This window comes from Suncus etruscus, chromosome 3, assembly GCF_024139225.1.
Source record: "Suncus etruscus isolate mSunEtr1 chromosome 3, mSunEtr1.pri.cur, whole genome shotgun sequence".
Lineage (NCBI taxonomy): Eukaryota > Metazoa > Chordata > Mammalia > Eulipotyphla > Soricidae > Suncus > Suncus etruscus.
Window position 1 is genome coordinate 9,541,097 of NC_064850.1, and position 26,593 is coordinate 9,567,689.

Below are 26,593 nucleotides of genomic sequence, written 5' to 3' on the forward strand. Positions count from 1 at the left end.
GGCTGTCCGAGATGCTTTCCAAGTACACTCCCTGAACTTTTGAGGCACCTACATTGACAAACGGCTCCCGCTAACAATCCAGTGGAAGTCAGCAGAACATTGAAAAGAGTAACAGAGCCATCTCCAGCCATTTCAAATTCTTTCTTTTTTTTACTTTTCTAAATATTTTTTATTTTGACCAAAGGGGCTTAAAAATCTTTCCCAGTAATATTTTAGGTACATTAGTGATATTGAATCATGGACATTCCCACCACCAATAGAATTTCAAAAATTCAAATAGAATTTCAATGTCTAAATTGAAATTCAACTAGATTATTTGCCTTCCTGGCCGACCAAGAAGACAGTTTCCTGCACCAACTCTTCTGCCCGATGGGGGGGCGTCATCCTCCCAGCAGCAACACCCTAAAAACGTGTAGGTAGGAGAGAGAGAGAGGGAGAGAGCAAAAGAGAGATTCGCGCACGCACTCTTTTTGACCCCGTCCGCTCTCCGTAGCCACCCGAGCCCGCTCGAGTTTCAAGACGCCTTGTTGTTGGCCGCGCAGCCCGGCCGCCGCCGCTCTCCTTCCCTCCCAATCATGGCGTCTCCGAGTTCCTTCGCCCCCTGGAGTCCCCCCGCGTCCTCCCCTGCGGGGTCCGAGCCGCTGTACAGCCTGAGGCCCGAGCACGCGCGGGAGCGATTGCGGACACGACGTGGAAACAGTCACGTCCCGAGAACAGTGAGATGACAGCGCCCGGGGTGGAAGGTGGAGGCGCCGCGCGGGGGCTTCTGGGAGTGGGAGTCCGGCGCGCGGGGCCGCTAGGGGCCAGAGCGCGCCGGGGAACTACAAACTCCACAATACACCGCGGCGCCTCCTCTTCCCCCCTCCCCTCGGAGAAGTTCCCTGGCGGTCCCTGGTCGTGGTCTGGGCTTGGAGGGTTTGTGCAACCAGATTGGGGAAGGGGAGGAAAGGGAAGGGTCGTGGTTGGTTGCTCGGAGGTGGGCTGGCAGGAGCTGGATGGAAGAATTGGGGTCCCCTTTGGTAGAGAGGATTGCCTGGGAGGGAGGGGTGTCCGAAAAGGTTTTCTGGCAGGCACAGCCTTCTTTCTCTTCCATTCTGCCAGGGCACCCCCAAAAGGTTCCCGGGTGGGTAGGTGGCTAGCTGTGCACTTTCTTTCCTCCTCCCCAATTTGTTTGGAGTTTGGAAATGGGAAACTGAGGCAAGCAGATGAAAGTCACGCCATGGTGTGATTTCTTTTTCTGTCTGACAGGTTGGGGCCTGCCTCTTCCCCTGAGGCTTTTTTTTTTAGTAGTCATTCAATCATTTAATATCAGCGATCTTCTCTTGGATAATTCCATGTCCAGGACTGGTTAGATAGAGAAATACAGCAGCCCCCCGAAACCGTGTTGGGCCCCAAACCGGACAGGCAAGCAGGATCTTTTGGAAAGGGCAAACTTGAAAAAGTATTGCATTTTGGATGGCTTTTGTCATGTCTGGAGGCCTCCAAGTTGGATGATGAAACTCATCCCTTTCGAACAGAAGTGGGTTAGGGGAATGAGGAATGTTCTTCTTATTCCCCAATTGGAATTGTTCCCGTCTGAGTTAGTTATTGTGGAAATGTTTACCCATCTGTCGCTAGGAGAATTGGTCAGGGTGATTTGATGAAGCTTTAGGGCTGCTGTAGCAAAATAATATCTCTTTGTGAGACTCATCTGGAGGTTTTCTAGTCTAAGAACTTGCCTTGATTTTAGCGTCTAAAAGGCCATATTTTGGTCAAGTTAGTAGATAGTTACTGTAAATAGAGGTTAGTCACACAAGCAAGGACTTGAGTACATACAGTGCTGAAGAAAATTTTGTTTGTTTGTTTTTGGGTCACACCCAGCAGTGCTGGGGGGGGGGGTTCCTGGCTCTGAGTTCAGAAATCGCTCCTGGCAGGCTCAGGGATGCTGGGAATTGAACCCAGTTTCATTCTGGGTTGGCGTCCTACTGCTCTGCTATCTCTCTGCCCCTGAAGATATTCTAACTGGAGGTTTATGCTCATGGATTTTCAAGTGGAAAGGAAATAAACCTAGCATCCTAGGTTAGTCTGCCAGTGTGTCCTTTTACAGAGCCCCCTTTTTTGAAGAAAAATGTCCTATCAGGGGCCGGAGAGATAGCACAGCAGCTTTTGCCTTGCAAGCAGCGGACCCAGGACCTAAGGTGGTTGATTCAAATCCCGGTGTCCCATATGGTCCCTCCCTCCCCCCGTGCCTGCCAGGAGCTATTTCTGAGCAGTTAGCTAGGAGTAACCCCTGAGCACCGCCGGGTGTGGCCCTAAAGCCAAAAAAAAAAAAAAAAAAAAAAGTCCTATCAAATGGGAAACATTAGCACATGTGTAGTGTTTCTGAGATGCTCATTTGAGTTGATTCAGGCTACAATTTTGTTTTTAGGTTTCTGGGTCACACCCAGAGGTTACTCCTGGCTCTGCAGAAATTACTCCTGGCAGGCTTGGGGGACCATATGGGATGCTGGGGATCAAAACCAAGCCTACTGCCTGCCAAGCAAATGCCCTGCTCACTGTGCTATCGCTCTGGCTCCACACTTTTTTCTTTTTATCTGACATGGGACCGTGTGGTTAATCCATTTGACCCTTTACAAAGTGAGAGGATGCTGGTAGGAAAGAGGGAACTGGAAGTCGGTTTGGTCAGCCAGAAAATAGAAGAGAAACTTCCATGGCTACGAGGGCACTTCAAAACCAAGATCATATCATGAACTTTGCTAGCCTTCTCATTCTCTCTTTTCCTGCATTATGTCTTCCTCCACCCAAAAGTGCTCTGCTTATTGTTGGTATGTTATGACAGGTTATTTATTGTTTGTTTGGCTTGAAAATGCTATTATGAATTTATATGACTTTTTTTAATAACTGAAACTCAACTACAAACATGTTTGTAATTATGGTGCTTAAATAAAGATATTAATTAAAAAATAAAATAAATTTTCACCAAAAAATGATTTTTTTTTTTTTTTTTGGTTTTGGGTCACACCCCAGTGATGCTCAGGATTTACTTTCCAGGCTTTGCACTCCCAAATTGCTCCTGGCATGCTCGGAGGACCCTATGGGATGCCGGGAATTGAACTGGGGTCTGTCCTGTGTTGGCTTCGTGCAAGGCAAACACTCTACCACTGTGCTATCACTCCAGCCCCCCCCCCAATGAATTTATATGAAAAAGGGTTCAGGGGGCCGGAGAGATAGCATGGAGGTAAGGCATTTGCCTTTCATGCAGGAGGTCATCGGTTCGAATCCCGGCATCCCATATGGTCCCCTGTGCCTGCCAGGAGCGATTTCTGAGCCTGGAGCCAGGAGTAACCCCTGAGCACTGCTGGGTGTGACCCAAAAACCACAAAAAAAAAAAAAAAAAAAAAAAAAAAAGGGTTCAGGATGCTTAAACTTGGGAAATACTTACCAAATAGGTGAGTTTTCCTTTCAAACTTCAAGTAGGAAGCCCATTCTATTTTGTTTTCAATGTGCCCAGCTTAATTCCTACCAAAAAATATCAGTACTTAGATTAGACTCTCAGAACTATTAGCATTAATGAATAATACTGAAATGGGACGAGAGTGCTTTATTTGTGTTTGTTTAGGGGCCACACCTGGCCATATTAGGGGATACTCCTGCCTCTGCATGCAGCAATTACTTCTGGGAGTGTGTGGTGTACCATAGGGTAGCTGGAGATGGAAAATCTGGGTCACCTGTGTACAAAGCAAATGCCCTACTCGCTTTACTGTCCCTCTGGCCCCAAGAAATGGACACAAGGATTGGGTCTGCCAGGGGTCTAGGCCGGGTGTGGGAACTGGACTCTGTGGGGTCAGTGTCTGGGAAAATTCTCAGTGGCCAGAGTAGATCTCTTCCAGTTAGTGCCTCGTAGGTTTGGAGGCTAAAGGTCCTGGTCATGGGGCTTTCTCCCCTGGGCCAGGGGATGTAAGGGGGTAGGAAACCGATACCATTATGTAAGAATACAGATTCCTGGGGCCGGGCAGTGGCGCTGGAGGTAAGGTGCCTGCCTTGCCTGCGCTAACCTAGGACGGACCGCGGTTCGATCCCCCGGTGTCCCATATGGTCCCCCAAGCCAGGAGCGACTTCTGAGCGCATAGCCAGGAGTAACCCCTGAGCGTCACAGGGTGTGGCCCAAAAAACCAAAAAAAAAAAAAAAAAAGAATACAAATTCCTTCTTCTTCTAGGATGCCTTGCCCTTCTCCCTCCTTGGTGCCCTGGCTCACGTCCATAACTTTTTTTTTTTTTTTTTTTTTTTTTGGTTTTGGGTCACACCCAGCAGTGCTCAGGGGCTACTCCTGGATCCATGCTCAGAAATTGCTCCTGGCAGGCACGAGGGACCATATGGGACGCTGGGATTCGAACCGATGACCTCTTGCATGAAAGGCAAACGCCTTACCTCCATGCTATCTCTCCAGCCCCCATAACTTTTTTTTTAAAAAGGATTTTATAGCTCTGTAAATAAATTTTCTTTTACTTTTTTTTTTTTTTTTTTTTTGCTGTTGTTGTTGTTTTTGGGTCACACCCAGCAGCACTCAGGGTTCCTCCTGGCTCTGCGCTCAGAAATTGCTCCCGGCAGGCTCGGGGCCCCTATGGGATGCCGGAATCCATCCTGGATCAGCTGTGTGCAAGGCAAACGCCCTACTGCTGTGCTATCTCTCCAGCCCCTTAATGATATCTTTATTTAAGCAACATGGTAAATCATTTGTCTTTGCTCGCCTGTCAGATACTATGTTGTTACTTGTCCAACCTAAGAAGAACCCAGAGGGGTGAGAGGTTTTCCTCACCACCCCAACATTTTTTTTTATATATATAAAACAATAGTATTGTAGAGCGTCTCAAACTTAGATCCAACTTTGTGATAAATAGGAGAAAGTCAACAAGAGATGCGGTGGGGAGGGGTACTCCTAGCTCTGTGCTCAGGGATCCTTCCTCACAGTGCTCTGTGGACCACCTGGTGCCAGGAGTTGAACCTAGGACTTCTCCAGGGCTGGCCCAATGATTTGATCACGTAGTACCCCTTTGCTGGGTTAGAGCAGGAAGCGAAATGTTTACATTATATCATCCATACATTATATCATTGCTATGTTGTATCATCCATTCAGTGTATCACTGTTATATTGTATGTTGCTACATTGTGTCATCCAGATGTGACTGACATTTTACATGCCACAGGCAGATGTTTAGAGAAATAGAAGGTTGCCAGTTGATCAGGATACATAAGAAACTTTTAAAAAAATATCTTTGGGGCCGGGGAGGTGGTGCAAACGGTAAGGTAAGGCGACTGTCTGCCTTGCCCACATTAGCCTAGGACGGACCGCGGTTCGACCCCCCCAGCATCCCATATGGTTCCCCAAGCCAGGAGCGACTTCTGAGAGCAAAGCCAGGAGGAACCCCTGAGTGTCATCTGGTGTGGCCCCCCCAAAACAAAACAAAACAAAAATTTAAGCACCATGCTTGCAAATATGTTTGTAGTTGAGTTTCAGTTATGAAAAAACATCCCATGGGGCCGAGAGCTAGCATGGAGGTAGGGTGTTTGCCTTGCATGCAGAAGGACAATGGTTCCAATCCCACGGTCCCATATGGTCCCCCTGAGCCTGCCAGGAGACATTTCTGAGTGTAGAGCCAGGAGGAACCCCTGAGCACAGCTGGCTGTGACCCAAAACCAACCCAATAAACAAAAAAAGAACATCCCCCTTCACTGGTGCAAATTCCCACCACCAATGCCCCCATCACCCCCGTCCCCACCCCCTGCCTGTATTCCAGACAGGAATTCTATTTCACTCACTCCCATTGTCATGATAATTGTCGGTGTGGTTATTTATCTAACTTACTTATCACCACCCTTTTGCTTTATACTGTGGGCCAGTCCTTCCAGTCTCATCTCTGTTGTCATAAGAATCCTTTTCAGGAGTAGTGTAGAGAAGATGCCATTAGTTTTCTTTTGGTCCTCATCTTCCTATCTATCCATAGGTACAAGAATATCTTTCCCAAGAAACAGATGGCTGTTGTTTGCTTCCTGGTAATCAGGAGACTCTGGAAAACACACATTGATATATATTTGCATTTAGATTTATAAACAAACATAGTTGATCATATAAATTAAATCTCTGAAACAATGGAAAGAGTTCTTATTTATTGCTCCTTCTACTCTAATATTGATTTTTTTTTTTTATCCAAGAAATATCTAGTGTCAGACACCACTCAAGGCACTGGACATAGACAGGAAACTAAAAATAGTAAGTCAGGGGCCGGAGAAATAGCACGGAGGTAAGGCATTTGCCTTGCATGTAGAAGGACGGTGGTTCGAATCCCGGCATCCAATAGGGTCCCCTGAGCCTGCTGGAGCAAATTCTGAGCATAGAGCCAGGAGTAACCCCTGAGTGTTGCTGAGTGTGACCAAAAAACCAAAATAATAATAATAATAATAATAATAATAATAATAATAATAATAATGTCAGCTGGCTACTTATAAAAGAGAAAAACTGTCTGACAAGCTGCGGGTGTGGCTCAGGTGGTAGAGAGCATGCCTTGCAGGTTTGAGATCTGGAACTACCCACTCTGACGGTTTTCCAGTCCTGTTTGGTCCCTGAGTTTGGCTCCCACAACAGCAAGAACTGCAACAGAAAATGATTTTACCGTCATTTTCGTACCATGAGACGCACCCCCCCCCCAAAGTGCGTCTTATGGAGCAAATGCCGCCTGGAGCTGAAGCCTGAGTGCAGGGGAGGAGAGAAGCTAAAAATGATGTGCGTCTTATCTTAGGGTCGGGTGCGTCTTATAGAGCGAAAATATGGTGACCTGTTTGTCAGCCACTGACTGCTAATTAGAAATGGCACAGAGAAAATGAGAGCGGGCTAAGGGAATGCGAGCGCCTGGGGGCGACGGTGGCAGCAGGTTTTACAGAAGGTAATAAGGGTGAACTTCTGCTGAGACACTTGAATTGAGACCTAAAGTGAAGTAGTGAAGTCTACGTCCAGGCCAAATAGAAATACGTTTGGGCAGACAAAGCAACAGCTCCAGGGGGGCTGAGGCACAAATGTGCTTGGCGGGTGGTGGGCCAGTAGGAGTGGGGAGAGAAGTTAGCGAACAAGGCTAGGGAATGAAATTGGTTCACGGTAAAGCCTTCTTGGTTTGTTTTTTAATGTTGTCTGTGCTTTAATTGCACTTTATTTATTTATTTATTTATTCATTTTGGGCCATACCCAGAGGTGTTCAGGGGTTAATCTTGGCCCTGCGCTCAGAAATAACTCCTGACAGGCTCAGGGGATCATAATGGGATGCTGAGATTGAAACTAGGGTTCGTCTAGGGTCAGCCACATGCAAGGCAAACACCCTACCAATGTGCTATCGCTCCCACCCTGAAGCTTTCTTGCGAAGACCCATTTCACACACCTTGATGGAGACGGGGAAGGCATTTTGTTTGGAAAACTTCTGCTCACCAACCTCTAGATTTATTTTATCCCTTTCTATTACTTTATTCTGTCCAAGGGCCCAGGAGGTGGACCTGTATTGGTCGATACACTCCCTTAATATGGCTTTGTGGGGGGGAACGCAGTGGAAGCCAGGAACGATTTCTGAGCACATAGCTGAGAGAGAAAGAGAGAGAGAGAGAGAGAGAGAGAGAGAGAGAGAGAGAGAGAGAGAGAGAGAGAGAGAGAGAGAGAGAGAGAGAGAGAGAGCGCTTCTGGACTGAAGGTCTAGTGGTCTCGCTCTGCAGTGCTCTCACTCTCTCTGCCTCCTGCTCCTCCTCTTCCTCTGGTCTGGGAGGCCATCAAGGAACCAAGAACAGGCTCTCCCTTTATTCCTTCTCCTCAAGTCACCCAACTTGACTGTGTCCTCTGGCTCCTTCGAGAAGTCACACTGATCAGAGGATCCAACATAGCTCCTGCCAGCATGTGGACGGGCTCCTTGGAACTGCTGTGGGTTTTGGGTTGTGAAGGCAGGCATGGGACCGAGCAGGGAGAGCAGTCTGGAGGCGGTGGCAGTTGTTCCAGGTCTAAGGTGATGAGGCTTGGCTCTGGGCCTTTGTGGTAGAGATCCTGTGGCATCGTCAGCCTCAGGGTTTTGGGGGGTGAGATGGGGAGTCTACCTGACAAGCAGTTTAGCTGAGGAATTTGATGCCCGGAGACCCTTTCTCGACTCGCCTGGCTAGATGTGCTTGTCCTGTTGCTTGTTTGCTTCTTTTTTATCTGTGTAGTAGCTGTTGCTGCCAAAGTGATTGATTCCTGAGTTCCTTTGCCCTGGAGTGCTGTGTGAACGATATGGATATAAAACTCAGTTGCTCAATGGGGCTATAGAAATGGTAAAATGGAGACATAAGGGATTTTCCTTGCATGCGGCTGACCCATTGGATCCCCAGGACCTCTTAAGGTCCCCCTGAGCTCCTCCAGGAGTGCTCCCTGAGCATAGAGCCAGATGTAAGCCCTATGCACGGCCAGGTGTGGTCCCCCAAACAAAACAAAACAAACATTAAAATTAAATAAGTACTGGGGCCAGAGTGGGGACACAGAGCGGTAAGGCAACTGCCTTGATGGAGATAGCATAGAACGGACAGCGATTCGATCCCCCCATTGTGCCATATGGTCCCCCAAGCCAGGAGTGATTTCTGAGTGCAGAGCCAGGAGGAACCCCTGAGTGTTACCGGATGTGTCCCCCCCCCAAAAAAAATTAAATAAGTACTAACTGTACTTGCCCAGTTACTTGTGTATGAGGAAGGATTTAAAATTCTCTCTCATTTTCAGACCACACCTGGCCTTGCTCAGGGTGTCCTCTGGGCTTTGTGCTCAGGGGTCACCATGGTGGGACTCTGTATGGGGTGGTGGGTAGCTATCAGGGGTTGGCTGTGTGGAAGGCAAGTGCCAAGTACCTTACCCACTATCGCTTCAGCCCCTCTGCTCTTTCTCCTTTTTCTTTTCCTAATTTTTTTATATAGTCACCATGAAATTACAAAGTGATTCATGATTGGGTTTAAAGCGTACAATGTTTCAGCACCAATCTCTTCCCCAGTGTTCCATTTCCCTCCACCAAAGTTCCTCCAGCCCCATTCTTTTTTCTTCTCACCAATCTGCTTTCTCTCTCTCTCTCTTTCTTTCTTTCTTTCTTTCTTTCTTTCTTTCTTTCTTTCTTTCTTTCTTTCTTTCTTTCTTTCTTTCTTTCTTTCTTTCTTTCTTTCTTTCTTTCTTTCTCTTTCTTTCTTTCTTTCTTTCTTTCTTTCTTTCTTTCTTTCTTTCTTTCTTTCTTTCTTTCTTTCTTTCTTTCTTTCTTTCTTTCTTTCTTTCTTTTCTTTCTTTCTTTCTTTCTCTTTCTCTCTTTCTTTCTCTCTCTCTCTTTCTTTCTTTCTTTCTCTCTCTCTCTCTTTCTTTCTTTCTTTCTTTCTTTCTTTCTTTCTTTCTTTCTTTCTTTCTTTCTTTCTTTCTTTCTTTCTTTCTTTCTCTCTTTCTCTCTTTCTCTCTTTCTCTCTCTTTCTTTCTTTTCTCATCTCCTTCACTTTCTTCTCCCTCTTCTCCCCTTTCCTTCTCCTCCTCCACTTCCTCCTCCTCTTTCTCCTTTTCTTCGTCTTTTCCTCCTCTCTTTCTCTTCCTTTTCTTAACCTCTTCTTTTCCTCCTCTTCTTTTCTTCTCCTCTTCCTCCTCCTCCTCCTCTTCTTCTTTCTCTCTCCCCCCCTCCCCACTGCTGCCTTATGAACTAGTTGGCTTTCATAAGAGTCGAAGTCTTCGGTTGTCATTGCAACATCGTCCACTTTCTTTGTCCATCCCGAAGAAGCAGCTTTTCAAGTTTTTTTTAATCTTGAGATCATTGCAGTGCAGTCTCATGCCTTCAAAATCTACCTGCCAATCTTATTTATTTGCCATTTCCATCTTTTCTGCCATTACTTTTCTCAGCAGAAGGCTTGAACCTCTCCAAGTCATCATCCACAAGGGTTAGAATCTACTTCTCCCCTAAACTCCTGCTAGTGGTGCTGTTTTGACGCCCTATGCATCACCATCATCCTTAATTGCATTTAGAATGGTGACTTCTTTCCAGAAACTTTGCAGGTTCCCTTGCCAAGATCCATCAGAGGAATCGCTTATCTCTGCAAGGTAGCCCGGGAGATGGATTTCTTGAGTAATAACCCTTGAGAGTCCCAATGGCTCCTTGATCCATGAGCTGCAGGACGGGTGCTGTGTCAGCAGACATGAAAACAGTTCCAGTCTCCTTCTGTGTTTCCATCAGAGCCCATAGGTGACCAGGTGTATTGTCATAGAGCAATGATACTTTGCACGTAAACTCTGTTTCCCAAGGCATTAGGTCCCAACAGTGGACTTAAGTAGTCATTAAACCATGCTGTGAGCAGATGTGCTGTCATCCAGGCTTTATTTCCCATTTTTAGAACATAGTAAGAGTGAGCTTAACATGATTCTTAAAGACCCTGGGCTTTTCCCAACAGTGAGTGAAAGCTGGCTTTGACATGAGCTCCGTTAGTCTTGAAAAGGAGGCGTGGCCTTCCCTTGGAAGAGTTGAAATCGGGCATTGACTTCTCTCTAGCTTTTTTTTTTTTTTTTTTTTTTTTTTGGTTTTTGGGTCACACCCGGCAGTGCTCAGGGGTTATTCCTGGCTCCAGGCTCAGAAATTGCTCCTGGCAGGCACGGGGGACCATATGGGACGCCGGGATTCGAACCGATGACCTCCTGCATGAAAGGCAAACGCCTTACCTCCATGCTATCTCTCCGGCCCCTCTCTAGCTTTTTTGTCATGCTTTTGTCATCCCCCACGCACACCCCGTGATAGAAGGCTGTTTAGTCTACCTTGAACATCTGCTTAATGGGGCCGGAGTGGTGGCATAAGCGGTAGGGCATCTGCCTTGCCCTACACTAGCCTAAGAATGACCATGGTTCGATCCCCTAGCATCCCATATGGTCCCCCAAGGCAGGAGTGATTTCTGAGCACATAGCCAGGAGTAAACCCTGTGCGTCACCTGGTGTGGCCCAAAAAAGAAAAAAGAAAAAGAAAGAAAGAAAATCTGCTTAATGTAGACACCTTATTGTTTGATCTTTGGTAGAACTTCCAGATAACTCCCACAGCTGCTAACACACACCTGCTGCCTCACTTTGTACTTTGCTATTGTAGGGAACAACTTTTTTTGTTTGTTTGTTTGTTTGTTTTTGGGCCACACCCGGCGGTGCTCAGGGGTTCCTCCTGGCTGTCTGCTCAAACATTGCTCCTGGCAGGCACGGGGGACCATATGGGACACCGGGATTCGAACCAACCACCTTTGGTCCTGGATCGGCTGCTTGCAAGGCAAACGCCACTGTGCTATCTCTCTGGGCCCACAACTTTTCTTTTTTAATTTTTTATTTGGTTTTGGGTTTGGGCCACACCTGGCGGCACTCAGGGGTCACTTCTGGCTCTGTGCTCAGAAATCGCTCTTGGCTGACTCAGGGGACCATATGGGATGCTGGAGCTTGAACCTGGGTCCATCCTGGGTCAGCAGCGTGCAAGGCAAATGCCTTAACGCTGAGCTATCTCTCCAGCTCTGGAACAGCTTTCTTTAGCACTCATGGACCAACCTCTCCTAACTTCAGACTTTGCCTTTGTAGTTTCCTCCCTTCTCTCAGCCTTCAGCTAATTGAAGGGCTCTCTTTTTAGGATTTGGCCTTTCTCTGGATTTGGTTTGGCCTAAGTAATGGTTAAGGGGGGTGGGATATTCTAGCCAAACCATTCAAACTTTCTCCATATTAATACTTAGGCCATTTTGCTTTCTCTCATTCCTGTGACCAGTGGGTAGTTTTCTCTTTCAGTCTTCAGTTCTTTCAAGAGCTTTTCTTCTAAGGGGCAGGAGAGTTAGTCCAGGGAGAAGGTGCTTGTCTTGAATGAGGTTGACTCCAGTTTGATTCCCCAACACCGTGTATGGCCTCTCACATACTACCAGGATTAACTGACCTGGATTTGATCCACAGCAATCCCATCTGGACCCCCAAACCCACCTGGAGTGAAGCACAGATCCAGGAGTAAGCCCTGAGCATAGTAGGAGTGCCCCCTAAGCCCTCCCCCCCCCAAAAAAAAACAAAGCAAAACAGAGCAGAATGAATGCAGTGTTGGGTCTTAATAGTATAGAAGGGCGGGCATTGTATGCAGCCTTGTATGCAGCCAATCCAGGTTTAATCCCCGGCACCCACTATGGTTTAACCTCTCCCAATTATCCGCTGTGGTTCCTGACTCTGTCCAGAGTGTTCCCTGAACTCAGAACTGGGATAAGTTCTGAACACTGACACATGTGACTCCAAAAACAAAAGTAAATAAAACAAACAAACAAAAGAATCCAGTATAGCAGAGGAACCATATGAATAAGATTAGTTCAGTGCTTCTCAAATAGTGGGCTGGGGGTCCCAAGACTTCGTAAAGGGGGGCGCGTTTGACCTCGGCAAACACTGTCATAACAAGCTAACCCCCGGTGTTTCTGTCTCTGGATGTCTCTGGATCAGAGAGTTGCTGTGTCCTACTCCAAACCCCACTTTGAAAAGTTATGCATTGCAAAACGTGCTCATTGGAGCCATTCATCCAGACATCACCTCTGACTAAAAACTCAACTCAAACTATTTTATATATTTTTGTTTTGCAGGTTAAAGTTTTTTTTTTGTTTGTTTTTTGTTTTATTTGTTTTTTTGTTTTTTTTTTTTGGGGGGGGCCACACCCGTTTGACGCTCAGGGGTTACTCCTGGCTACATGCTCAGAAATTGCCCCTGGCTTGGGGGGACCATATGGGACACCGGGGGATCGAACCACGGTCCGTCCTACGATAGCGCTTGCAAGGCAGGCACCTTACCTCTAGCGCCACCTTCCCGGCCCGTTTTTTTTTAATAAAGATAATATTTATAGTCCCATGGGGGCATGAAAATGTTTTCTTCTTTCTAGGGGGGTATGACAGAAAATAATTGAGAAACACTGGATTAGTTCAACTTTGACCTTTACTCAGAATACTGAAGACGTTTTTATTTTTATTTATTTTTTTGTTTTTGGTTTTTGGGTCACACCTGGCAACGCTCAGGGTTACTCCTGGCTCGATGCTCAGAAATCACTCCTGGCAGGCTCAGGGAACCACATGAGATGCTGGGATTCAAACTAGGGTCCGTCCTGTGTTGGCCACATGCAAGGCAAAACACCTTATTGCTGTGCTATAGCTCTGGCCCCTGTTGGAGGTTTTTTGTTTTTGTTTTTGTTTTTTAATCTAGAGAGGTATTTTACCTCACAGAAACCTAACAGCATCGATTTTCCTGATTAGTAACTGTTAGATATTTTTCTGGGTTTTGCTGGGGTCACGACCAGCAGTACTTAGGGTCACTTCTGCAGTGCATGGGATTGCTCCTGGTGGAATTTGGGGGTCCAGGCTATGCTGTGGATGGGTTTAACCTGGAATACCCATATGTATTCCATACCTTTGAGTTATCTCTAGTCCAGAATGGTTACGTTTTAAAAGAGGACAAGATTGGGGCCAGAGAGATAGCATGGAGATAGGGTGTTTGCCTTGCATGCAGGTCGGTGGCTCAAATCCCAGCATCCCATATGTTCCCCCGAGCCTGCCAGGAGCCATTTTTGAGCATAGAGCCAGGAGTAACCCCTGAGCGATGCTGGGTGTGACCCCCCCAGAAAACAAAACAAAAATAAAATAAAAGAGGACAAGATCACGACTCATTCAAACGTAAAATGAGCAAAGATTTCTACTTAATTTGTGGAACCAGAAGCTCCTACAGCTAGTTCAGACAACACAAAGCTCCACATACTTAGTGTCTGATGAGGAAATGCTGAAATAACTTTACAACTGGACACAAAACTGGTAAATATGCAGACAGTGAGAATCCATTGCGTATTACCAGCTACCCCTGACATGTCTGTGCGTGGAAATGATTGGTAACACTATGGTTTTCTGGGACCAGAGAGCTAGCATGGAGGCAAGGCATTTGCCTTGCATGCAGAAGGACGGTGGTTCGAATCCCGCCATCCCAGATGGTCCCCCAAACCTGCCAAGGGCGATTTCTGACCGTAGAGCCAGGAGGAACCCCTGAGCGCTGCTGAGTGTAACCCAAAAACCAAAGAGAAAAAACAACAACAAAAACAAACCACTGGGGGAGGTGGGGGAAAAAAAATAAACCACTATGGTTTTCTGCAGATTAACTCCTACTGCCTCAGATTTGTGACTGTCCTTGCCAGGATGAAGATGGAGAGCACATAGTGGGTCACCTAGCTGAACCAGAAATTTGGGGGTGAGGAGTAACCCGGGATTAATCGCACAGCCTTGTTCAAACAAAGCCTGTGTGTGCCTCTCACTGCAGCCTGACCCCTGTGAGTTTTCCTTTTGTGTCTGGGCGCCCACACACATGTTCATGTGTGCATGAATGGCCTTTTTTCCTGAAGCTTTGAAGATGGGAAGCGCGTGACCTTTCACTCCCAAATAATAAAACATACATCCCCTAAGAATGGCATTCTTTTATTTGTAGGTTTTTTTAATGGCATTCTTTTCTTTTTTCTTTTTTGGGCCACACTTGGTGATGCTCAGGGGTTACTCCTGGCTGTGTGCTCAGAAATTACCCCTGGCTTGGGGGGACCATATGGGAGGCCGGGGGATTGAACTGTGGGTCCGTCCTAGGCTAGCACTTGCAAGACTGACTCCTGACCTCTAGCATCACCTCCCAGGCCCCAAGGCATTCTTTTTTTTAAGGACAATAACAGCACAAATAAGAAATTCTATACAGTCACTTAATATACAGTGTAGGTTTTGTTGTTGTTGTTTTGGGGTCACACCCAGCGGTGCTCAGGGGTTACTCCTGGCTCTGCACTCAGTAATTCTCCTGGAAGGCACAGGGGACCATATGGGATCTTAGAAATTGAACCACAGTTCATTCTGGGTTGGCCTCATCAAAGCAAACGCCCTACCCTGTACTATCACTCAGGCCTCTACAGTGTTTTTCAATACTCCTAATTGCTTTGGGGTTCTTTCATTATTTTCTTTTGTTTGGGGGCCACACCTAGTGGTGCTCAGAAGAACAGGCAGTGCCAGGAGATCCAATCTGGGCCTCCTTTTGAACTCAGGCCCCCCAAGCTTTATTTTATATTATGTTTATATTCGTTTGTGGGATCGACTGCAGTTCAATCAAAGCTTCCCATTTTTAGGGTGCTTTAAAATTTGGAATAGCTAATCCCTTGGGTCTGAGTTTTCTCATGACTAATCCTGGTGACCTTTTTTATTGAAGTTCCAGGTCCTGTGGCAGTGTTTTTAAACAGGTGTGAGTACCATTCTGCTGCCTCAGCCCCAGGGAAAGGAACCTGCTGGTCCTCTGCTAGTCATGCAAAAGAAAATGACCAGTCATGGTGGGGCTGTTAATCAGCCTTTGTCAAAGGCCTTGCCTGTGGGAGTTTGCAAACAGAAAGGCAGGAAGGACTAGAATAAAATACTCTGTCCCTTTGGCCTGGGAAAGAAGCGAGTCAAGTGAAAACATGAGAAAAGAAGACATGCTTTAACACCCCTGTTTTGAGTTTTTTTGTGGGAGTGGAGGGCACACCTGGCTTTGTGCTCAGAAATCACTCCTGGCATGCTCAGGAAACCAAATGGATGCTGGGGATTGAACCCAGGTCTGCTGTGTGCAGCAAGGCAAACGCCTTGCCCACTGTGCTGTGTCAGGGGCAGACTCAAGATGGAGTCTGTATGGCTTGCCTTCTTTTCCCACAGCATGAACTTTTCTTTTGTGTGGCATGCATACGTGCCTAACCTTTTACAAGAGGCATTTGCCCAGTTCCAAAGTCACAAGAAACAGCACAGATCTACAATAGTTCTGAGATCTACAAGTTCTGAGAACTTGTGATAGTTGAATACATCTATAGAAATTAAGTATGGAAACAGCACATTGTCCTGTCAAAAGTTATGAGAAATAGATGTTGGCTACAGAATAGGATGTACACAAATGCTCCAGGTTTGACCTAAGTTGACCACAAAATGTTCTTGAGAAAATATCAAATTGTACCTTGTGGGCCCAGAGAGATAGTACAGTGGTGTTTGCCTTGCAAGCAGCCGATCCAGGACCAAAGGTGGTTGGTTCGAATCCCGGTGTTCCATATGGTTCCCCGTGCCTGCCAGGAGCTATTTCTGAGCAGACAGTCAGGAGTAACCCCTGAGCACTGCTGGGTGTGGCCCAAAAACCAAAAAAAAAAAAAAAAATTGTACCTTGTAAATGAAGTCACCTGTAATACAAAGGCTGTTCTTGTATTTCCCCTCTTCTCCCCCTGCTCTGCCGGAGTATATAAACCAATCATCTGCTTCAATATATTTGACCCTTGATCAGAACACTCTTTGTCTTGGACCCCGTTTCTCTCTCTTTATTTTTCAGGCTGGGACCCCCTCACGTACCCATGAATTACAGAGTTCTACAGGTCAGGACAGTGCTGTCACTCTGACCATGTGGTTTTTAAAAGTAAATCTAGGGCCAGAGCAATAGCACAGCAGTAGGACGTTTGAATGTGGCTGACCCAGGACAGACCTAGGTTCGATTCCCAGCATCCTCTATGGTCCCCCCACCCACTCTATGGTCACTCCCACCCTGCCAGGAGTGAGTTCTGAGCCCAGAGCCAGGAGTAATCCCTGAGCACCACCGGGTGTGACCCCCCCCCCCACCAAAAAAACCCCAAACCTAAACAAGTAAATCTAGATACCAGGAAGATAGCTCAATGGGTTAGTGTCATTGCTTTTCATGTGGGAGTCCCAGATTCGACCCCAAGAACTGTATAATTCCTCAGTACCACCAGGAGGGACCTCTAAGCACCAAAGTTGGTGTAGAACCTGCACAAATTTAGAGTTGCCCCAGGTGTTGCATAATAAAACAAAACGATTTGAGAATCACACTACACAGTGCTCCAAGTTCTTCCTATTGTAACTTTATTTTTTCCTTTTGGGCCACACCCGGCGGTGACACACAGGGGTTACTCCTGGCTATGCGCTCAGAAATCACTCCTGGCTTGGGGGACCATATGGGACCCCAGGGGATCGAACCATGGTTCGTCTTGGGTCACTCGAGTGCAAGGCCCTATTGCTGCACCATTGCTCCGGTCCCTTTGCTAAAATTTTAAATGCAATTAGTTATAGCTTTCTCTATATATTACCTAATTTATATATAAGTGAAATATATATTATTTACATATATCTTTATATACCTATACATTTTAGGTATTAGGCAACTTTTATGACCACATCTCTTATTTTTGTCCTCAAACTTCCAGTTGTGCATGATGGAGATCCCCAGACCATCTATCTCGAGGTCTTAGGAGGATCCAGAGAATCCCATGTGTGGTGACACAGTTATAATTTATAATAGCAGAATGCTGCAAAGCAAAGGGAAATAAATGGGTGAAATCTGGAAGAAGCCAGACAGAAGGTCCTCGAGTCCTCTCCATCTTTGGAGTCAGACACATGTGTCTATTCCTCTGGCAGTGACTCCTAACAATGCAGGTAAAGGATTACCTGCCAGGAGTGTGGTGTTCATGGTTTTCTCTGGAGGTTGGTCACAGAGGCAGACTGCTCCACATTTTAGACTTTGAGAAAACGAATTTTCCATAGAAATGACATTGTAAGATTCGGCTGTCCTGTCTGTGCTGGGAACTGTAGGAACCTTCCCAGAGCCTGGCTTCCAGAAGCCATTCAAGGTTGTACCTTTCCAACAGGCCTTGCTGCAGAGAGCAGTCCCAGGCCTATTATGGATTCTTTTATTTTTATACTTTATTGATTGATTGATTGATTGGTTTTTGAGTCATATCCTGCAGTGCTCAGGGATGACTCCTGGCTCTGCACTCAGAAATTGTCCTTAGCAGGTTGGGGGCCCATATGGGATGCTGGGAATCGAACCAGGTCTCTCCTGGGTCAGCTGCATGCTAGGTACATGAAAATGACATGCACAGCGTTACTGCTGTGCTGTATCTCTCTGGCTTCAATTATGGATTCTTTGGCTCTGAGCACTCCTGAGGGTGCTCAGGGGACCTGTGTGGGGAGTAGAGCCCACATGCAAGGCAAGTAACATAACCTCCTTACTATTTTTCTGGGCCTGTATACATTCTTTTATATCCAAGTACCTCTCCCTTGCTATCCACTTATAAACTGGAGCAGATTGTCTTTCTGGGGAGATCCACTGTATTCCGAAAAGACCATTTTAAGACACATCACTTTGGCTTGAGGATGCCTTTGAGCTAAGTTCAGTGAAGGTTCCTGGAGGCTGTAAGAAATAATACTTTATTGAGGGGGCTGGAGAGATAGCATGGAAGTAAAGTGTTTGCCTTGCACACAGAAGATCAGTGGTTCGAATCCCGGCATCCCATATAGTCTCCTGAGCTTGCTAAGAGCGATTTCTGAACATAGAACCTGGAGTAACCCCTGAGCGCTGCCGGGTGTGACCCAAAAACTAAAAACCAAAAAAAAAAAAAAAACAAAGAAAGAAATAATACGTTTTTTGGGAGGGGGTTTTTGAGCCACACCCGGTGATGCTCAGGGGTTACTCCTGACTATGTGCTCAGAAATTGCTCCTGGCTCAGGGGACCATGTGGGATGTCGGGTGATCAAACTGCGGTTCGTCCTAGGCTAGCGCCATCAAGGCAGACGCCTTACCACTCTGTGCCACTACTCCAGCCTGAGAAATAATACTTCTTTAACTCCATAGAAGTATGAAGAATTGAAGTAGAATACCCAGAATATTTTACCGAAATGACATTTCTGTCATAAAATCCTATTTGAACGTCAGGGTGAACATTTAATTATAGGACAGCTGGTCTTTATTATGAGTCATCTCTCCTTGTCATCCTCTCTCCTTGAAGCCCTGGGTCCTTATTCCATTTCCTTCGTTCCTAATTTTTAAATGAAAATAATTTTACTATGACCATGCTCATTATTTTTAAAGTAAAAAAATTTTTTTCTGGAATGTGAATAGCCAAGTTTCATTGTCATGAGGTGTTACCGATGTTGGCTGATTTTATTTCAGTAGGTCAAGTGAAGCTGTCTTTGTGCAGTTGTGAATTTTCAGTGGAATGTTTTTTTTTTTTTTTTTTTACAAGCACAACAAATCACTGCCAGAATTCAGTGGCACTGATGTACATGGAAACAGAGCAGGTTTAATCTCTGAATGTTTGCTAGACATTCTTTGTAGCAAAAGACAACTTTGGGATGAGTATAAAACCATGTAAACTTTTGGGGCCCGAGGGATAGCACAGTGGTAGGGCGTTGCCTTGCGTGCAGCCCACTCAGTACCGACAGTGGTTCGAATCCCGGCAGCTCATATGGTCCCTCAAGCCTGCCTGGGGCGATTTCTGAGTTCAGAGCCTGGAGTAACCCCTGAGTGCTACCGCCACTGCCGACTGTGACCCCAAAACAAAACAAACAAAAACAAACACACCTTGAAACCTTTTACGACAGAAGTCTTAGTTAAGGACACAAGTGTATTTCACTCACTTCCTTTCCTTACTCTGAAACCTGCAGATCTTTTATTTGTGTTTTACTTAATAGATACATGTATTTACATATTTTTTATACCATATGACACACTTTTATTTCCCCAAAAGATGGGGAAAAATGTTGTGTGTCTTATGGAATGAATGCCGCCTGGAGCTGAAGCCTGAATGCAGGGGACTTTTTTTTTTTATATTAATGAAAAAGTATTTAAAAAATGTTATTTTTATTGCCCGATGTAAAAATAAATGAGTTAGGTAAATATGTTTAACCAGCTGTGGGCTGGTGTATTGTAAATATACTTCAGCCTCTCAGGCTGGTTGGTCCCAGCTGCAGTCTCCTGACATCTCTTGTTTTCCTCATCTAAAATCTATGTGCATCTTATGGTCAGGTGCATCTTATAGAGCGAACAATATGGTAATTTTTTGGCATATAAAGTGAACATTTAACTGAGTCAAACAGTTATGTAAGTGAAGAGTTAGGATCAGAAATTCTGGGCAAAATTAAAGCAAATGAAAGATCCTAAAGGAGAATTTGTTGGGCGTGTTTCAGGAAGGCCAGAACACTTGGTGAGTCATATGGGAGGTAGATAGGCGTCAGGTTCTGCTAATCCATAAGTGTCATTAGTAGTCTGGGCATTGTGCTCGCTTCGGCAGCACATATACTAAAATTGGAACGATACAGAGAAGATTAGCATGGCCCCTGCGCAAGAATGACACGCAGGTTTGTGAAGCATTCCATATTTAAAAAAAAAAAGTCTGAGCATTTCTTTTTCTTTTTTTTTTTTTTTTTAGTTTTTGGGTCACACCCAGCGGTGCTCAGGGGTTACTCCTGGCTGTCTGCTCAGAAATAGCTCCTGGCAGGGATGGGGGACCATATGGGACACCGGGATTTGAACCAACCACCTTTGGTTCTTGATCGGCTGCTTGCAAGGCAAACGCCACTGTGCTATCTCTCCGGGCCCAAGTCTGGGCATTTCTTAGCTCTGGATATATACCTCTGATTTCCCTTATTAACCTTGAAATTCATCTATGTGATTTCTCCTATGTGTGTAATAAAATTTGATTTTTCTCTGACTAAAGTTTGTCTAATATTGATTTTTTTTTTTGGTTTTTGGGCCACACCCGGCGTTGCTCAGGGGTTACTCCTGGCTGTCTGCTCAGAAATAGCTCCTGGCAGGCATGGGGGACCATATGAGACACCGGGATTTGAACAAACCACCTCTGGTCCTGGATCGGCTGCTTGCAAGGCAAATGCCACTGTGCTATCTCTCCGGGCCCTAATATTGATTTGATTATTCACCCAATTCAAGAACTCTGAGGGGTCGATATAATTTTTTCTCTTCTCCCAAATCCAGTAGCAAAGTTGCTCATGTTTTAATTAATGATGGCAATATGGAAAGGAGATATAAAAGAGGATGTTGGGGGCCAGAGAGAACATGGAGGCAGGGCTCTTGCCTTGCATGCAGAAGGATGGTTGTTCAAAACCCGGCATCCCATAGGGTCCCCCGAGCCTGCCAGGAGCCATTTCTGAGTGCAGAGCCAGGAGGAACCCTTGAGCCCTGCCAGGTGTGACCCCAAAACAAAAACTAAAACAAACAAACAAATAAAAAAGAAGATGTTGGAGCAGAACTAGATGGTATATGCTTAAGTGAATGAAGTCAGAAGGAGAAGGACAATTATTGCATCCATTAAGAATGATGGGGGGGCCGGAGAGATAGCATGGGGGTATGGTCATGCAGAAGGTCATTGGTTCGAATCCCGGCATCCCATATGGTCCCTGTGCCTGCCAGGGGCAATTTCTGAGCATGGAGCCAGGAAAAACTGAGCACTGCCGGGTGTAACCCAAAAACCACACACACAAAAAAAAGAATGACAGGTGCCAGAGTGATAGCACAGTGGTAGGGTGTTTGCCTTGCATGTGGCTGACCCGGTACAGACTCAGGTTTGATCCCTGGCATCCCATATGGTCCTCTGAGCCTGCCAGGAGCAATTTCTGAGTGCAGAGCCAGCAGTGATCCCTGAGCACTGCCAGTGTGCCCTTCCCCGCCAAAGAATGATAATGTCTAATGAAAATAAATCAAGATATTCTGACCGCTGAGCAGACTTTACCTCACTGGGAGGGTGGGGCCAGGAATAGAAGGGAAGGGTTCAGTAGATTGTGGTGGAGGATTGTTAGCGTTATTTTGTTGGTTTTTTGTTTGTTTGTTTGTTTTCTTGGTTTTTTGTTGGTTTTTTGTTTTGTTGTTGTTGTTTTGGTTCTTTTGGTGGAGAATGTGGGCAACGATGAATTTATTAGCATTTTGATGGTGAGCACAATGTGATGACAGTGTACTCCTAGAACATATAAACATTCACATTCTTGGGCCAGAGAGATAGCATGGAGGTAGGGCGTTTGCCTTGCATTCAGAAGGACAGTGCTTCAAATCCCGGCATCCCATATGGTCCCCGAGCCTGCCAGTAACGATTTCTGAGTGTAGAGCCAGGAGTAACTCCTAAGCGCTTCCGGGTGTGACTTCCCCCCTCCAAAAAACCCAAAAACAAAAAGAAAACAAAAACAAAAAGCATTCACATTCTTGTAAATGGTTATTTCAATAGATTGATAATTATTAAAAAGAGATGTTCTCATTTCTGGTTGGCTCTGATTGAATATCGAGTGTTCTGAGAGGCCCAAGAATGTAAATGTTGTAATGGAACTTTCAGCTTACTACATGATTGTTCTGTTGTTGTTGTTGTTGTTGTTGTTTTATTGGGGGCCATACCCGGCAATGCTCAGGGGTTATTCCTGCCTATCCACTCAGGAATTACTACTGGAAATGCTCAGGAGACCATAAGGAGTGCTGGAGTTCGAATTCGGGTTGACCATGTGCAAGGCAAATGCCCTACCCATTGTACTATCTCTCTGGCCCCAGTGAAGGAACAGCTTTAGATGCTGTAAGGGCCGAGGGATCTGTGTGACTACACTGAAGTTTGACCATACAAGGGTTCATTTTCCAATTTGGTGCAATACTTAAAAGATTCTGGTGGGGAATTTGATGCCTTTGTGGTAGTTGTAAGATCTGACAGTTATTTGGAAAACCAGAATAAAGATGAATTACTACTAAAGTTAGCAACTTACAAGTATCTTAATAGCTTCTTTTGTTTTTGTTTTGGGGCCACACCTGGCGGCGCTCAGGGGTCACTCCTGACTCACTCCTGGCAAGATCGGGGGACCATACGGGATGCTGGGAATTGAACCCAGGTTGGCCACATGCAAGGCAAACTCCCTACCACTGTGCTATCACTCCACCCACTCCCTTAATAGCTTCTTAATTCATTTATAAAAAGAAGACTTCAGGGCCCGGAGAGATAGCACAGCGGTGTTTGCCTTGCAAGCAGCCGATCCAGGACCAAAGGTGGTTGGTTCGAATCCCGGTGTCCCATAGGGTCCCCCATGCCTGCCAGGAGCTATTTCTTTTTTTTTTTTTTTTTTTTTTTTTGGTTTTTGGGCCACACCCATTTGACGCTCAGGGGTTACTCCTGGCTGTGTGCTCAGAAATCGCCCCTGGCTTGGGGGGACCATATGGGACGCTGGGGGATCGAACCGTGGTCCTTCCTTGGCTAGCGCTTGCAAGGCAGACACCTTACCTCCAGCGCCACCTACCCGGCCCCCCAGGAGCTATTTCTGAGCAGACAGTCAGGAGTAACCCCTGAGTACTGCTGGGTGTGGCCCAAAAACCAAAAAAAAAAAAGAAGACTTCGTTGTATTCTACTTGTTTACTTGCCCTTAAAAATAATAGCAAGTTTTAATAAAGTAAGAAAATAGTTTTTAAAAACAAGGATGCTGGATGTTTGGGGAATAACTTTGATTTTCTCATCTCCAGATGAGTACAATTTAATTTTTAAAATTACTCTTTGCTTAAAACATAGCAGACTTCTTTCTGTTATGATGATTCAATGGAAAAATGTCCCAATATAAAATAAAACAACTGAGGTATCTGAATGGATATTTCTTCAAAGTATATATGCAAAAGGCATATATATAAATATATACAAAAATCCAGAAAAATGGGTTTAGTATCACTAGCCAGTAGGGGAATGAAATCAAATTACACTGTGATTAATATTGCTTCACAGCACTATCATATAAAACACATATAATAAAGTATGTTAGTGTGAAAGTGAAAAATTAGAACACTTATACATTACTTACAGGAATATAGAATGTAAAATGCAGCCTCTTTTGAAAACAAGAGTTTTTTCCATTATGGGAACTCTTTTGCCTATTCCTTGTAGAGTGTCCAGATGATTCAACACTTTTATGTTTAGGAATATATCCAAGAAAAAGGATAATCAATATAAGAATGTTTATTAGGCCCAGAGAGATAGCACAGCGGCGTTTGCCTTGCAAGCAGCCAATCCAGGACCAAAGGTGGTTGGTTCGAATCCCGGTGTCCCATATGGTCCCCCGTGCCTGCCAGGAGCTATTTCTGAGCAGATAGCCAAGAGTAACCCCTGAGCACAGCCAGGTGTGGCCCAAAAACTAAAAAAACAAAAAAACCAACCAAACAAAAAAGAATGTTTATTAGTGGGGCCGGAGAGATAGCATAGAGGCAGTGCGTTTGCCTTGCATGCAGAAGGACGGTGGTTCAAATCCTATGGTTCAAAAAGGACGGTGGTTCAAATTCCATATGGTCCCCCGAGCCTGCCAGGAGTGATTTCTGAGCATGGAGCCAGGAGGAACCCCTGAGTGCTGCTGGGTGTGACCCAAAACCAAACAAAAACAAAACAAAAAAAGAATATGTGCGGCCAGTGAGGTGAGGTGGCGCTAGAGGTAAGGTGTCTTCCTTGCAAGCACTAGCCAAGGAAGGACCGCGACCGCGATTCGATCCCCTGGTGTCCCATATGGTCCCCCCAAGCCGGGGGCAATTTCTGAGTGCTTAGCCAGGAGTAATCCCTGAGCATCTAATGGGTGTGGCCCCCAAAACCAAAAAAATAAAATAAAAGAATATGTATTAGTACCATTATTCATAATCCTTCCAAAGTGGAAACAACCCAAGGGCCTATCAACTGATGAATAGCTTAACAAAAAGTAATTATATAATGGAATATTATTTGGCAGCAAAAAAGGAGCAAAGGGGTTGAGGGTATGGCTCAGTGGGAGAGCTCATTCTCTGCATACGGGAGGCCCAGGATTCCATCCTCAGTACTAACCTACATCACTGAGCTCGTTTCCCACCACTGCTGGGTATGATCCCCAGAACCACAGCCAGTAACCCTCTGGAAGTATGACAGAATATGTGATTTTACTATTGTACCCATCAATGTGAAGTCCCTGATGCTGATACTGCAGTATCAGGCATTTCACACTGATGTGTACAATAGTAAAATGTGAGCTCTGTCCTGTGTTGGCCGGAGTGATAGCACAGCAGTAAGGCCTTTGGCTTGCATGTGATGAACACAAGATGGACCCTGTTGAAATCCCAGCATCCCACAGGGTCCCCTGAGCCTGCCAGGAGCGACTTCTAAGCGCAGAGCCAGGAAGTAACTTCTGAGCGCCACCAGGTGTGACCCAAATACAAAACGAAACAAAACAAGGATATAACTCTACTAACAACTAACATGACAATGCTAAAAGAATGAGAGAAGTAGAATGCCTGTCACAAATACAGGCAGGGGTAGAGGAGGAGGAGGGGCATCGGTGGTAGAATGTTGCCCGGGTGAAGGGGGGTGTTCTGTTTATAACTGAAACCCAACTACAGACATGCTTGTAATCATGCTGCTTAAATAAAGATTTATTAAAAAAAAAAAGAAAAAAAAAGAAAAATAAATGAAATAAAAAGAAAAAGGCTAAGTCAAACAAGCCACTCACAAAGACCAGTTTATTCCATCTAATGGGAACTCTTCAGAATATGGGAACTTTTCATTCCTCTTCAGAATAGGAAAAAAAAATCTATAGAGGAAGAAATTAGGTAAGTGGGAGACAGGACTTGAGGAGGACAGAGGATTAGTGCTAAGAGCTACTGAGCATGAGGTTTCTTTTAGCTGTGGTGAAAATGTTTTAAAATAGATTATGGGGGCGAGAGATAGTAAAGAGGTTAAGTCACTTACATTGCGTTTGACCCATATGGTCCGCTAGCATCCCAGGAGGGATCCCTGAGCACAAATCTAGAGAGCATTCCATGAGCACCATTGGGTGTGGCCCCAAATCCACCCCCTTCCAAATTTGATTGTGACAGTAAATAACCAAGTCTGTGAATGTTCAAAAGCTATTGATTCATACTGATTCCTTGTGCCAAGACCTCATTCATAGGAAATCTCTTCTGCCAATGAGCTACATTCCCAGTCTGAATTGGACACTTGGTTTTTTTTTTTTTTTTGAGGGAACCACTTGGCCGTGTCTCTAGGCTACACCTTGCTTGGTGCATGGGACTTGCTTCTATAGCCTGGCGAGCCATGTGGTGCCAGGGATCCACTGGGCCTCTGGTTCGCAAAGCATGTGATCAGCCTTTTGAGCTGTCTTCAGCTCAGGAATTATACATATTGAATGAGCAAATTGAGTGATGTGTGAATTATAGCTCAGTATTATAGAAAAATACCAGTAGTTAAGACAAAAATGTGAACTAGCTGTGCGCTGTGATGAGCAGCTGATCCATCATGCTCAGTTAGTTATTCATTAGACTTCATCAGAATTAGAATTAGATGCTGGGACACGAGTCAGTTACTGATGGCCCTGCAGTAGCACTCATTCATCCTGAACATGGGGGATTGGACATCTCCAGAGAGATGGCAAAATGGGAATGTTTTTATGCTTTTCTCCCCTGTGGAATGACATGCTTCTGTATCTTTGTAGGGCACCATCGTATAGAAACCAGTTTCTCCTTGTCTGGTACTGGGGCTGCTGTGTTGCCTGAATGGGAGCTGAAAGCAGGCCATGTCTGTTGAGTGGTAGATGGTCCATTCCACAGTCCCCAGAGGGGAAAAGGGAATCCCATGCACTCTCTCCAGGTAGGATAGGAGACGTGGGTCCGGTAGCAATTTTCCACAATAAATAATCCACACAGATAAAAAGGTTTTAGCAGGCAAGAAACTTCACACTGGGGCCGGAGAGATAGCATGGAGGTAGCACATTTACCTTGCATGCAGAAGGATG

General features: G+C 45.4%; 1 protein-coding gene and 1 non-coding gene across 2 annotated transcripts in view; both read left to right on the forward strand.

Moving 5' to 3' along the window:
* Positions 1-507: 507 nt before the first annotated feature.
* The window catches only part of FNTB (farnesyltransferase, CAAX box, beta), a 90,787-nt gene continuing 64,701 nt past the window's right edge, over positions 508-26,593 (forward strand). The window contains 3 exon segments of the mRNA XM_049770546.1: positions 508-682; positions 684-716; position 915. Coding sequence (XP_049626503.1) covers positions 576-682; positions 684-716; position 915 — 141 coding nt within the window. The 5' untranslated portion in view covers positions 508-575.
* Positions 20,103-20,209, forward strand: LOC126005694 (U6 spliceosomal RNA). Its single transcript, XR_007494734.1, has one exon. It is a non-coding gene; the product is annotated as a U6 spliceosomal RNA (small nuclear RNA).